The sequence below is a fragment of the Paracoccidioides brasiliensis genome (genome assembly GCF_000150735.1).
Source record: "Paracoccidioides brasiliensis Pb18 unplaced genomic scaffold supercont2.2, whole genome shotgun sequence".
Taxonomy (NCBI): Eukaryota; Fungi; Ascomycota; class Eurotiomycetes; order Onygenales; family Ajellomycetaceae; genus Paracoccidioides; species Paracoccidioides brasiliensis.
Window position 1 is genome coordinate 3040397 of NW_011371359.1, and position 13926 is coordinate 3054322.

Consider the following 13926-nt stretch of genomic DNA (forward strand, 5'->3'; position numbering starts at 1 on the left):
AATATTAATATTATTTTTATTTTTTATATATTTTTTATATATTTTTATTTATTTAATTAATTTTATTATTTATATTTTAATCTTTAATAAAAATAATTATAAATAGTAAAAATATAATAATTTGTAATATTAATATTTTATTTTATTTTAAAAAAGTTAAATTTAGGACTTATTAATATTAAATATTATTATAAAAATAAAAGTACATAATAAGATATTGCTTCTCTTGTCATTTAACAAAAAAAATTTCTTTTTTCTTCTTTTTTTTTTATTCAACATATTAAGAATATATCTAGTAGATTTGAAAAGATAAATATATCTTCCAACTGGCAATTAAAATTCTTCTAATGTGGCTGATCACATCACTGATTTTTTCATCAAAATCTCTTCAGATAGCTGATGAAAGTGCTCCATTTCTGAGAAACCCCTGAACTCAAACTCCAAGAAAATTTTGAGCAAAGCTATTAATTGATATGTAAGGAGCTGCACAATCACTTCAAACCACATCAAGTTGAAAAGTTCCGGAGGTATATATCCTGCCATGAGTATTGGGAGCTTGAATCCCCTGTTATAGTAACACACTCAAAGAGATAATGTGGCAGAAAAGGTGTGCTGAACACAGCATAGATTTTTGAGAGCACAGAGGACCATTGATGGGAGCTTGCACTGTCTTATCAATGTCTCCAGGACGATAATAGGTTATTTTCACGGCAGATAAGGGAGTTTCAACACTCAATCAACCCACGTGTGGTGTCTTCAAGGAATCAGATTTGAAGGCGGTGGAATCCGCCCTGACTTAATGAAGAGCGTCTTTCAGTTTGAACGCTGATATTAATCTCCCAGTGTCACACTCTGCGAGAACTTTCATCAATGGGGGTTCATGAAGGCGTTTGGGCCCGCAGAGAAGTGGCAGAGGCCTTGCCCTTGAGCTTCATTGTCTTATATTTTATGGTAATTGATGGATCAAATCTCTTGGAAACTGGTTTAAGGAACTGCACTGATGATTTATTTCATTGTCTTAGAATTTAAGAGAATCATGTCTTCTTATATGCTGTTGTATTTTCATTCTGTGCATCTGTCTATCTTAAACCGTCCTTCCACATATCTAAATACACGATAAGTTGTATATATCAACTTAGACTATGTGAGGCACACTGCATCATATACTGTGAATGTCTACATTTGATTGTGTATTTGCAAATCATGGAAGCTGGGCATATTCTATCAGTACAGGGACTTATGAATAATCAATAACCTATTTTTTGACGACTAATTCATAGGTATCTCTGTAAAAGACAAATTAGATGTCATGTTTATAATCTTTGACACCTTGTGCAGTTGACAGGAAATGAATAACACATGAAATTGAAGACAGTTAATATTTTGCAGTAGCTTGCAGTAACTAGTTAGTGAGATAATTCATTGTAACTACATAAAAGAAAATAGTGATGCTGTCAAGCTGTGGCAGTCAATAGAGCAGAAGGCCTTGAAAACTCTAAGAACTGCGGAAATGATGAAAGAAATAAAAGCAATAGGACTTAGTCTGACAAACATTTTCCTTCTATCTCTTCTGTTACTTTCTCTGATATCACCCTTTCCACATATTCCATCCGTCCCATTCATCTTCCATAAATATCATGGTGGTTAATACGTCAAATGTAGATCCTCTCATAAAATTGCTTGAAGAAGATAAGAACAGAATACAACTATAACAATCATGAGTCAATGAGGAGTTAACTTACAATATTTTAGTTTTCTTTACACAGTTCTCAATGAAGACACTGCTTCATTTCACTGCTAGCCAGGCACAACCCATCATAGAAGACTCACAGCTTGTGAAAATCTGGAGTAGATTTCCTCACACAACACTTTTGTTTTCACTTATGTTTGTTTGTGCATGAATGTCACAATTCTAGCTAGCTAAAGTCATCTTCAGCTTGTTCCCAAGCTTCGAAGGTGGGTGGGAGAGTACGTACTGCACACCCAGAGAAGCCAGCTGCTCAAGCAGGCTCACTTTGTGATGCTGAGGGACTCAATCACATATAAGTTGCTATTCTAGTTTGCGTAAATAGTAATGTACCCTCTATTGCAAATACATTGAGATCCATCAGACACTCTGCAAATTCTAAACAGCTTTGCAGGAACTTCTTTTAGTGACTCTGCTCAGCCACAGTGTACGTCTTCAGCAGATATTCACATGCGTGTCTGACTGGGTTTAGAATCTCTTACCTAAGACATTTATCAACTTACAGCTCAAGATGCCCAAGAAGCGAGAACGATTAGATTTAAGGCAAAATATAATTAACAAAACATTCAATCCGAGCGCCTTGCCATTCATAATCATTCCAATCTCAAGGAAACTAACTGGGTGATAAGATTGCCGCACACAACGTCCGCAAATAATGTTAAGGATGGCCCTGGCCCAACGGCTTCTAATCCTCCAACTTCACCATATACCCTACCCGGAGACAGCCGGTGGTGTAGTAAAACCAGCCATGATCCCAAGGGATAATTACCACATTCCCTAGCTCATCGATTCCAAAACCTCCGACATACTCATTGCTCTCCGACTCGTGGACAAAAATCGCACCTTTCTTGTTCCTGGCATCGACGACGACGAAGACTGTGTTTTCTGAGGGCTTTAATTTGACATTGTTTTCCAACGGTTGCCAATCTGGGTCGTCGATATCCAAACAGACAGCCTGCATATCGGTTAATGCCTGACTAAATTGTGTATGGAAAGGGCGGCAGAAGTCTTGCCTCATCTTTTGTTTTCAAATCCTTAATTTTGTGGACCATTACTTTCAACAGGGATGTAGAATATCGTGCTTTTCCCCACTTAATTCAAATTGTTTTCTCAAAACTCGATATTCCGATTTTGCCTCTTATAATTCGTAGAGAAAAGCTTAAGAGCGCTTGGAGAACACTCAGTTTTAAAATGTTCTTGGAAGGACAGAAGTGGTCATCAAAGAAAAGCTGATAATTATTAACAGACAATTTTAAAAGATAAGACTGTTTCTGTTTGCTGATGATGTGGACAAATATACAAATGATGTGGTTATCTCTTGTCAAAAACTCTAACTAACCATGCCAAGGAAGTTGGATTCATCTTTCAAGAAAGATCGTGCTGAGAAAGAGAAATATTAATGGTCTGTGGAGTGGTTATTAACACTTTAAGATATGACCCTTTTACATCAACATGGGGGCTGACAACGGTAACTATCAGTCGTTGGAAGGCATAGCACTAAACCATTTCCGGAAAACTGTGTGTTGTCACTGCTTCCCCACATGTGCAATCAATGCCCTGACGTCACCCTTTGGATAGGATTAATCTCATCTTGCGTCTGCGGAACAGAAGATAAGTTGAACTTCTGAGATGATTGGAACCCACCATTTCTTTTTTTATAGCCTAGAGTAACCAACTGCTAGCACGTCATATTACAAAAGACACAAAATATTAAAAAGGAATCAAATGATTTGAAACTTTTAACCATCTCATGCTATATAATTTGTAATGGGGGTGTGAAATTCATAAAAAAGTTTATTCAGAATCTGCTTCTTATTATAACTTTGATTTTCTTTGTTCAGTTTTTGCTTCTTTTAGCAGAATAGTGTATCTCAAAGCATCTCTCTTACCTATTATAATAGCTTCTATATATAATTGAAACAGATTTTGAGTGTCAGTTACAACATCATGTGATATCTCTTCAAGAATTTTTTTTTCTTTGAGCAGAACAAAGTATTTTTAAATCATAGTAGATTAGTGTGTGATTCAATATTTATATTTATTCCAGGCACTAAGTGATATTGGAAGTTTAGCTTCTTGGTTAGAAGCTTCTCTGCTGACCTGGAAGGGCTGGTGTGAAGGATTGATTATATAGGTTGATCAAAAATGTGTCGGATTACGTTATTTATTGTTGGAGCCTAGGCTTCCTATTATGGACTAGCGCACCGCACAATAGTATATAGCATCCCTGAGATAGGCTACCAATACAACCACTTCAGACGTCCAACATTTATCAAGACAACACCGGGCAGCGGCCGCGCCGCACGTGATATAAACGTATATTAGTTAGCTGGCTAGTCCTCTCCCCTAATAAAAATCAACCATCCCACAGGTTGTGAGCCCGGATTGCACGTTTTTGAGATAAAAACGTGATATTTATTCAAGATTTCGTTGTGCCGATTAGCTACTGGATGAGTTTGACGTCAATTCCATAAAAGAATGCTCTTTTTGCCCTGAAATCAGAAGATTCCACGGGAATACTGTCTTGCAAAAAGCGATCGTGTTCTTGAAGGAATCAAAACAAAACTCTCTTTCTTTCTTTCTTTCTTTCTTTTCATAAGATACCCCGTTCTTATGACCAGATGAGCAGATTACTCCCCTACTCCTCAATCAGAATGAAAGAGATCCTTACGTTCTCATTCTAAGCCCTAAGGCTCGTTACCACGGGCGTACGAAGAAGAGTACGACCAGGTGCCAGAGCCAGCTCAGCAGTTGAAGGAGAGACCGAATACGTGTTGGAAGAGTAAGCAATGAAAGGAGCTAGTTCAAGCCGTGATACGAGAAAAAAGCCCGTATGCGATGAATTGGATGATGGGACCCTAAGTCCTACGCCTGCCCCTAATGCCAGTGGAATGATCACCATGACTGAGGCCAATTTGTTCGCGTTTTGCCAGCAGATGATGGCTACGCGGGAGAATGCCCGAGTGAGTGACAATAGCAACAACCCTGCGTACACCCTAAACAGGAGATACGTGAATACCACAAAGAGGTTCAAGCTTCGATGGATACGAAGGCCGTGACGACATTCGATGGAACCAACTATCAAGCCTGGAGGATAAGAATCCTTGCGGACGCAGAGGTCATCGGCGGCACAGATATCCTGACGAAGAACCAGCACGAACCGCCTGAAGAATACGACACTAACCCGCTAGAAAAATAATGTTGGATAGTGCGTAAGAAGGTCCTATACCGTCGAATGTTGCAGTCCCTGCTAGGACCTGTACGGACGATGATTGGAGTGTTGGAACCAGACAACGCAGCTGGCAGAAGATTAGAATTGAATACGCTGTCTCATTGGCAGAGGAGCGTATGAACGTTATGAAGAGATCTCGACCTTATTTGTCAAGGAAATGATTATCTTGCCTACCAGAGGAGATTCCGCTACCTTGTTGCACGCCATAAGGAATTGGCCACCAAAAGTGATGATTTTTATCATAATCTCTTCCTCAACGGCCTACGAGACCACCGGAGAGCCATCGTAAAGACTTGCCTTGACGATTTCTATGCGACAGGCCAAAATCCGATCGTAAACATGGATACTTGGATATCGACAATCTTATGAAACAATTGACCGATCGTACGAGCAAGACGAAGGAGACCGAAGGTACGAAGACACATAGGGTGAATGCTGCCGCGAATGACGGCAATCCTCAGCCCAGTGCGTCCACTTCCACGTCAACATTCACGAAGTGCGAAATCTGCGAGCACGCAGGTCATACAAAGAAGACGTGTTGGCATCTGCACCCAGAACTGGCAACCGAATGATGGAGGGAGGCTAATAAGGATAAAATTATTGAGAATGATGAAATAGCGGATGAAAATCAAAGAATTATAGGAGCAAAGGTAAAAACAAGAATAGCAAGGAAGACAAAGCTAATGACAAAATGCCGAATCTACTTGCCTCCCAACCGAGTGCCAACTCTGCGATCGCTCTACCCGTGTCGTCCGAAATATCCTCCAAACCCTGGTATCTCGACACATGCACCAGCTTTAATATGAACGGTGAAAGGCATTTGATGATGCGTACGAAGTCATTCGAGGGGAACCTTAAGGTGAGCAGCCGCCGGAGTCCATGGACCAGGTTAAGGAGATAGGGGATATCCTCCTAGAATCAGACGGGGGGGATATCATGGTCCGCGACGTGCATTGGATCCCGAACCTCACCATCAACCTGTTGTCATTCGTGAAGCTAGAAGATCAAGGCTTCAGATTTGAACTATCCTCATCCACCCCGTCTTATTTCATCATACGTGCCCCAAACGGTGTCATATTTACCGCGATTCGTACACCCCAAAGCTCCATCTATAAGATTATCGAACGAGATTCAGAAGTCCATGTCCACCATGTGTCCAAAGCGGTCAATTATATCGCCCAATCCTATCATTATGGAGACTGTGATGGCGACAGTCAATGAATCTGACGATCAATCCAACAAACCGACCACATTCCCACGGAGGATATGGCGGCAGACGGGCTTACGAAACCATTAGGCACAGTGGCATTTAAACATTATCAGTTTGCTACGCCTTTCATATGAAAAGTAGTTGAAGCCAGCAAATTCTTGTATGTGGAATCAACCAACCCACACAATATCTCAAACCACGTGACGAAGCTGGGTAGTCTCGGAGGGAAAAAAACCAACCGCAAGTCGACTAGTGTGCATATGGAGTATAATCGGTCAAAATGGAGTGCCTAGGTCTCAACGTTTGCTCAAGTATTTTCTTAGTCAAAAAAAAAAAAAAATTTCCTATGTCCTCTTTAAAGCCTGTAAAAATGGCCTTGGGAATGTCCTTCAAGATGAATTTTTCCTGTCCAGACCTACGGGTATGCGCGCTCGTTGCCAACCAAACGCGACTGCGATGCAGTCTTTTCTGAATAAGTTTCTTGAAGAGATAGCGACGTCCAGCAGCACCAATCAGTTAACTGGATGGAGGTGCCCATATTCTCCTCAAAATTTTGCGAGGGATTACACTCACGGCTTGGTGAAAGCCCATTTCTACAGTTACCGCTTGACACAGTTCGGGATCAGCGGATATTTGTGTACAAGTACATGAATGATGACTTTTTGAGCCTTGTTAGAAAGCAAATACTCATGAAAGCCAGGAAGCAGATTCTAAAAGCCAGTTTGCAAGGGATTGCTGACATGACGTTGTCCATTTAGGTGAAGCAAGCACTCTTCAGAACTGTAGCCTAAGTCTAATTGCTTCCAGATATCAAATCTGACAATATCATGATCAATTACCGCGGTACTGGTACAGAGACCATTATTGAGCAGGTTCAGATCATTGACCTTGAAAACTCAGCTTATCTCCCTAAAGAGAGGTGTATCATAGGGATGTTAGCCGGCAACGATAGCTGGTGCAGCCCAGAGGACCACTTTTAGTGCAAACTTAGCAAGCCATCTGACATCTTCTCATTTACAGCTGTGGTAAGTTGCACTTCTTGAGATTAGCCTCTTACCTAGCTAACTGACTCAGTGCATCTATGCTATGCTCGGAAAAGTCATCTTTGGAGCCAATGAGGATTTACCGAAACATGAATCACAAGGTGCATTCTCTCATATCATTAGCAGGCAACGTCAGGTTTCTTTTTGGGGGATCGACAAGAATTGAACGGGCTCATGACACACCTTGGTGATGAGGGAGTCAACTGCGAGGTCCTTGGATATCTTTGGGATGATCGGGTGGTAGACTATCGTTGCTACAAGTCATTCTCAGAGTGGCCGAATGTTTATGACGACAAGTTCGAGAATCTCATCCATAGAATGACGAATTTGGATCTTCAAAAACGGGCAACAGCGCGCGAAATGTTGGAGCACCCCTGATTTACTGATTGTGGGCTTTGTTAAAATGTCTTGGAAATTATCTTTCTTGAAATATTGCAGGCCTCACATTTCATGTAAAGGGCTGGTAGATATTCATCGTCCAGATAACATTCCCCTCCTGGTCTTCCCCGTCAACCTTTCTTTCTTTCTTTCTTTCTTTTTTACAAACACTGCCTACTCCCAAGGCAAACTCCCTTTTGGTGGAGAATCACTACTAATCCTGTCTGTCTAGACACTGCTTTCCCAGCTGAACTCTTTTCCACTATGCAATTATGCAATTCTGTTGATTAACCACATTATATGATCCTTCGAGGTGGCAAGTGGCTCTTGTCCATAACTAGTTAGCTCTAGGCCTCGGTAGGCCACTTCGGAGCTGAGACGTAACTGCGCTGCAACTTCCACTACGCAGTTGCGGTGCCTAAGGGGGTTTCGTGGGCAGCTCCCACTTGGGAGATATATCATGAAATAATGCTGAGAACTATGAACAGAAAAGGACAATTCTACTGCTACACTGCTTTCATTTCTTCAGGATGGTTTAAGCCCTTCCCGCTCTTGGCCTTGGAACCATCAAAACCATGCACCGTTGTTAGCCTTTTACGTTTTTACGACTAAGAATAGAACTACTAATTACATCGCAAGTGAGGAGAGATTCCTCATATCATTCGTGGAATCTGGGGACAAACACCTATATCCAGGGATCAGATTATATTCAAGTGGCCAAGATGGTCATAGCCAAGTCATTTTGATCATATCTCTTGATTATTTTCCTTGACTATTATTGATTTAACAATTTCACCCATCAATAAGTTACTTCTTTGATGTCATTTTATTATTTTCAATCAATTCCAGCAGTGGTAAAATCTGGACCTTAGAGCTTGAACTCATGGTCACTCTTAGCACCGAATCCAAAGCCGCATGTGCTTAATATGATAAGGGAAGTTACTATTATAGGTTAAACTTTAATTATTATTATAATTAAGTGTATTTCACAGTGTTAACTAGTTAACCAACTAGTTTAGTTATTTTATAAAAATTTATTTAAGAATAAAGAAGTAAGTCCGATGATGAGATTTAAGTGTAGACGACTTGATTATGGAAGATTATTAACAGAGTGTTAGCCTGTTGCAAATATATTATTACTTTAATTAGTAGTATAGTTATATTATTTTACTATTACTTTTATTATTAAAAAGATTATTATATATTAAGTTAAAATTGTTACTATTTTTTAATTAATTTTATTTATATATATCATAATATTTAATAAATTAAAATCATTATTATTATATTAATTATAATTAGTTTTAATATATTTAATATATTATTTAATATCATATTAAGGTTAAATGTCAATTTCTGATTATCTTTAATTTAGTACTTTATTACTAGTTAAAAGGAAGATCAAGAATTCACTTATACTGAAGTGATTTGAATCATATTTTGTATCACTTATCAACTACTCCAAAAGACTTGAATATGCAAAGAAATATCTTTCCTTTATTATGACACATCACCATGCTTCTTTTCCTAGAAAAGAGAGAATTTTTCACTAGCAAGACCACAAGATCATACCAGGCCAACCGAGAATATATGTCAAGGCAATAAAGGGGCTGACAGAACCTCAACGAGAAAGGTGACAAAACAGACCCCGCATTACACCAAGTAAGTTGGTCAGATAATGAGAGATTGAATGGCTCATGACATAGAAATTACTGTAGAGAGGGTAAGACAGGTCTGTAAAGTGCTGGGCAAAGGGCCTAAAGAGGGGTGGGAAGTTCTACAAAATATAGGTGAAGAGAGCGTGAAGTGAGAAAGGCGGATAAGTGAAGATTCCTGGTCCGGGACGCAGGATGAGGATCCAGGTTGGATCGGGGCCGCGAGGGAGGGTGACACTGGTCAAGGGTAAGAAAGAGAGAGCAGCGGAGTGAGGTTCGCTCTAGAAAAGCAAGCGGGTGGGTGGGCTTATCCAGACGGGCGGTTTTACCTGCGGTTAGCGGCGCCAACCCCAACCGCAACAGGGACGGTTGGTTTACCGCAGCGGGGAAGGGCCATTTCCCGCCCCGGGAGCAAGGTAACAACAACAACAACAACAACAACAACAGCAATAATAGAAGAATAACAGTAAAGTCTCTCATGTGTCTGAGCAGGACCCCAAGAGCAGCTTCATATCATCTTCGTCATTATCTGTGCTAGTTTGTTAAATAAACCCGGTTTCTTCAACTAAGCCCCACTATGGACCGCCCATAGGTCTCATCAGGAATGTATCCAGTCCGCTGTCATGTCAAGAGCTGTCAGTGGAGTTCCATCCATGGGTGCCAGGCCAATGCCATAGTCCAGGACAGCTTCTGACAGAAATATGCATGTGCCATGTAGTCCAGGCGAAGCGGAAGTTGGATTAGGGTATTAGATATTTTACTCTTCAGGTTCCTTTTGATTGAATAGTTTAGATGAATATTTTGTTCAGCACATTCTATTGGCATTGGTCGTTAGCAAGTCTGGCGTTGACCCAAGACACACTGGCTGTTAGCTGAATAACAAAATAAGAGTATAGGATAAATCGCCGATGATGTGGACGTGCATCGGATGGGTTTCAGAAGAGATCTTGAACCTGGATACGTCAGAAGATAATATCAAATCAAATGTAATAATAGTTTATTAAGTCTGGCGACAGCTGTTAGGCCTAAATAATGTTTGACTGTCTTTTCAGAGGAAGATCCGTAAGGCTTTTTAGCCACGGCCGAGGTTCCCCATCCGCACCCAAACTCTGTGTTTTTCGCCTCCCCCGACAGTTTGGAAGAACAATTCCAAACTGAAAAGGCAACACGAGCTTATTTGTCCCATCATCTAGCGACTGTTCTGTCCAAATTGTGAATCGCCCTGCCTTTGATCCTTCAACACTTGACAGGCCTCTATTTATTTACTGATTGGAGATTATTTTATCGCCACTCTGCTGTTGCAGTGATTCATTCCTGCTTCGTCGTCGTGTCGACTTGCCCCTCGTTTTGCTGCTAACCCTCAAAATCCAAGGGATAAAACTCCTTAACCAGCTAAGCTCGACTTGGCCCGCAATTTCTCATCGTTCCGCAAGCCCCTCTTCTCTCAACTTTTCAATAACATCCCCTACCAGCGCTACGGAGTTTTTCTTGCCACGAAATAAACCATTAAACGCTTCGAATTTCAATCCGCCAATAATCCCTCCGGAGGCGATAGTTTCCTTCGCCAAGACTCTCCAGAAACCTCACTCGCTCTTCTCCCTGGCAAAATCTGTAATAAATATTCAACCACCGGCTCGCATTTTACTTCTACATTGGTGACAACGAAAAGTACGATATCTGCACCTATTTTCCGATCGCCTATACTCTCCTTTTGTCTCTTTACTCCTCTTTCACGACTTTTACGACGGCTTATTTCTCATAGCTGAGAGTTATGGATCAGTGCAAGATGGCGGAGTTTGTTCGCGCCCAGATTTTTGGCACCACTTTCGAGATCACAAACAGGTATGCAAATAACTTGCCCAAACTTCTCATATGATGTCAATTATCTATCGAATTTCCTTGAGGACCAAATTTTGATAGAGCTGTTCATTAGATACGCTGATCTTCAACCCGTGGGAATGGGCGCCTTTGGACTTGTCTGGTAGGCAGAAACCCCCGCATCACATCACCACATCGTCTCTCCGAAGCTCGACATTGGGGAATGGGAGAGGCTTGCTTAGCAATAACAATTTGGAATACAGGGAGTCAACCCGCTGATAGATCATTGTATAGCTCAGCAAAGGATCAATTGACCGGGCAGGCCGTTGCCGTGAAGAAGATCATGAAGCCCTTTAGCACCCCCGTTCTCGCAAAGCGAACATACAGAGAATTAAAACTGCTCAAGCATTTGCGACATGAAAATGTTTGTGCCATTACAATCCGGGCTATATCGTTCCTATGCTAACAGTTTTGTAGATTATCAGTTTGAGCGATATTTTCATCTCACCCCTCGAGGATATGTATGGACCATCTCCCCTCTCTAAGATTTGGTTGACCACTTGCTTACGAACCCTGTTGTTTATAGATACTTTGTTACAGAACTTCTTGGGACAGATCTACATAGACTGCTCACCTCACGGCCACTTGAAAAACAATTCATCCAATACTTTTTGTACCAGATCTTGGTATGTTCTTTTGCTATAATTGGCTTTTACCATTCACCAATGTTAATCAATCCTATGTTAGAATTTTCCGGCTAACTTGTGTACAACAGCGGGGACTGAAATACGTTCACTCCGCGGGCGTGGTCCACCGGGACCTCAAGCCAAGTAACATTCTTATTAATGAGAATTGCGACCTGAAGATCTGCGATTTTGGCCTTGCCCGTATTCAAGATCCCCAAATGACCGGCTACGTATCGACGCGATACTACCGTGCGCCTGAAATTATGCTTACGTGGCAAAAATATGATATTGAGGTAGATGTGTGGAGCGCTGGATGCATCTTTGCAGAGATGCTGGAAGGCAAACCTCTGTTCCCGGGGAAGGACCACGTGAATCAATTTTCTATTATCACGGAGCTGCTGGGAACTCCTCCAGATGATGTGATTGAAACCATCTGTAGTGTCAACGTATGTGGACCCCTACAATACACCAGGCCGTTTTATTTCACTTCGGACTGCCTAACTGGATTATAGACATTGCAGTTTGTCCAGTCCCTGCCCAAGCGGCCGCGACAGCCCCTGAGCAACAAGTTTCAGAATGCAGACCCTCTTGGTATGAAATCACATTCTTTTGAGCCACCTGATCCTTTGCATCGGGACACTGGTCAGATGGTTACACAACTGCTAACTGATAAAAATACAGCCATCAGCCTCCTCGAGCGGATGTTGGTTTTCGATCCGAAGAAACGAATCACTGCCAGCGAGTCCCTTTCACACGAATACCTCTCCCCCTACCATGACCCAACCGACGAGCCAGTAGCCGACGAGAAATTCGACTGGTCTTTTAACGATGCCGACTTACCAGTTGATACGTGGAAGATCATGATGTAAGTAATCTTTTGGTGTAATTTGGCCAGCTCAGCCAAGACTAGAGCGGTCTGGCGGTCTGGCGGTCTGGCGGTCTAATAGTTTCCATTCCTGCCAAGATAAATATCCTTTTCACCCGAGAACGGTCGTATCTAATCTACTCTTGACATTCATTTAGGTACTCTGAAATTCTCGACTACCACAACGTTGATCAGCTAATGCAAGATCCTAACAACCAACTGCCTCTCGATGCTGCTGCAGGTGATGTGGTATCGCATAGTATGCCGAATGTGCTGAAACGAGAGAAATAAATATTTCGAAGAGATCAACAATTGAATTACTGCGAAGAAGAAACAAACAGAGGTTGGGAAACTTGAAATTGATTATGGCTTGGTCCTGCTGGCATAACTCATTGATACATTCATCCGCCTTGCTCCCTGAGAAGGAAATACTCGATATGATCATAACGTTTCTACTCCACGGTTTTAGCCTATCACCGCTTTTTTTCTTTTGCATTTTCCACTTTTTGAACGACTATAACTTTTCTCCTACGTTGGTCCCATATTTTTGTTTTCCTTTTTCATCATGATCTCCTATTTAATATCATCATTTACGGTGGAGGATAGGGTTGCAAACCACATTTTTGCCTCCATAACCATCCCCGAACCGAATGCTTTTGATGAATTGTCATGATGCTTGATGGTACCCCTTTACGTCACATATTCAACGTTTTTATTTTGATATGAAGCATCATGTTAAATATGTCCCCTTTCATTTTGTCCCACGTTTTATGGCCTTTCACACATTCGTACCTGAACTTTCCTCGCTGTCTTTTTCTTCTTGGGTGGCTTGGCGTATTTCGTCTTTTTGTCTTGATTTCGTGTATCTCAAACCCTTCGTGGCCGGCCAGTCAGTCTGGCTGAGATCTTGATTGGTTAAAGGGCGGGAGGATCGACTTGCAATTGGAAAGGCGTTGGCCCAATTGGAAACTTCGTGAGACAGCGCAATCGGCATCGTCAATTTCTCTTTTCTCCTATGAAAACTATAGCTACATCACCTTACCCACAATACCTACGCACAAACCCTGAAAGTGAAATGGCCTTTTTTTCCCCATTCAATATTCTCCTTGCGAGGTCTATATCCATGCTCGACGAAAGCACCGGCCGTCCTACCGTTTTTTGTCGACATGGATGGATGATGTAAAAATGATACGATTTGTAAATAGCATTTTAGATAAATGTTAATAGATAAGGCAGATACGAAAGGAATAGAAAGCCCAGAGATATCATATCCATATTTCTAACATTGCCTC

The 13926-nt window shown here is 41.3% G+C and overlaps 7 protein-coding genes across 7 annotated transcripts; 5 read left to right on the forward strand and 2 right to left on the reverse strand.

The window, feature by feature from the left end:
• Positions 1-2432: 2432 nt before the first annotated feature.
• On the reverse strand, positions 2433-2765 carry PADG_02150 (uncharacterized protein; the record flags this gene model as incomplete). The annotated part of the gene is made up of 1 exon (XM_010759415.1): positions 2433-2765. The coding sequence occupies one exon, from the start codon at positions 2763-2765 to the stop codon at positions 2433-2435; it is 333 nt and encodes a 110-aa protein (XP_010757717.1).
• A 1771-nt stretch (positions 2766-4536) lies between these two features.
• On the forward strand, positions 4537-4946 carry PADG_11382 (uncharacterized protein; the record flags this gene model as incomplete). The annotated part of the gene is made up of 2 exons (XM_010759631.1): positions 4537-4710; positions 4752-4946. The coding sequence occupies 2 exons, from the start codon at positions 4537-4539 to the stop codon at positions 4944-4946; spliced, it is 369 nt and encodes a 122-aa protein (XP_010757933.1).
• A 36-nt stretch (positions 4947-4982) lies between these two features.
• On the forward strand, positions 4983-5551 carry PADG_11383 (uncharacterized protein; the record flags this gene model as incomplete). The annotated part of the gene is made up of 3 exons (XM_010759632.1): positions 4983-5093; positions 5134-5264; positions 5299-5551. 3 exons carry the CDS (start codon positions 4983-4985, stop codon positions 5549-5551), a joined length of 495 nt encoding a protein of 164 aa, XP_010757934.1.
• A 119-nt stretch (positions 5552-5670) lies between these two features.
• On the forward strand, positions 5671-6200 carry PADG_11384 (uncharacterized protein; the record flags this gene model as incomplete). The annotated part of the gene is made up of 2 exons (XM_010759633.1): positions 5671-5838; positions 5868-6200. The coding sequence occupies 2 exons, from the start codon at positions 5671-5673 to the stop codon at positions 6198-6200; spliced, it is 501 nt and encodes a 166-aa protein (XP_010757935.1).
• Positions 6201-6713: 513 nt separating this feature from the next.
• PADG_11385 (uncharacterized protein) lies at positions 6714-7610 on the forward strand (the record flags this gene model as incomplete). Its single annotated transcript, XM_010759634.1, has 4 exons — positions 6714-6909; positions 6997-7123; positions 7181-7214; positions 7359-7610. The coding sequence occupies 4 exons, from the start codon at positions 6714-6716 to the stop codon at positions 7608-7610; spliced, it is 609 nt and encodes a 202-aa protein (XP_010757936.1).
• A 3441-nt stretch (positions 7611-11051) lies between these two features.
• PADG_02153 (CMGC/MAPK/P38 protein kinase) lies at positions 11052-12925 on the forward strand (the record flags this gene model as incomplete). Its single annotated transcript, XM_010758921.1, has 9 exons — positions 11052-11107; positions 11199-11246; positions 11378-11507; positions 11561-11604; positions 11670-11769; positions 11859-12215; positions 12282-12360; positions 12451-12634; positions 12793-12925. 9 exons carry the CDS (start codon positions 11052-11054, stop codon positions 12923-12925), a joined length of 1131 nt encoding a protein of 376 aa, XP_010757223.1.
• Positions 12926-13412: 487 nt separating this feature from the next.
• On the reverse strand, positions 13413-13802 carry PADG_11386 (uncharacterized protein; the record flags this gene model as incomplete). Its single annotated transcript, XM_010759635.1, has 2 exons — positions 13413-13647; positions 13690-13802. The coding sequence occupies 2 exons, from the start codon at positions 13800-13802 to the stop codon at positions 13413-13415; spliced, it is 348 nt and encodes a 115-aa protein (XP_010757937.1).
• Between the last annotated feature and the right edge of the window lie 124 nt (positions 13803-13926).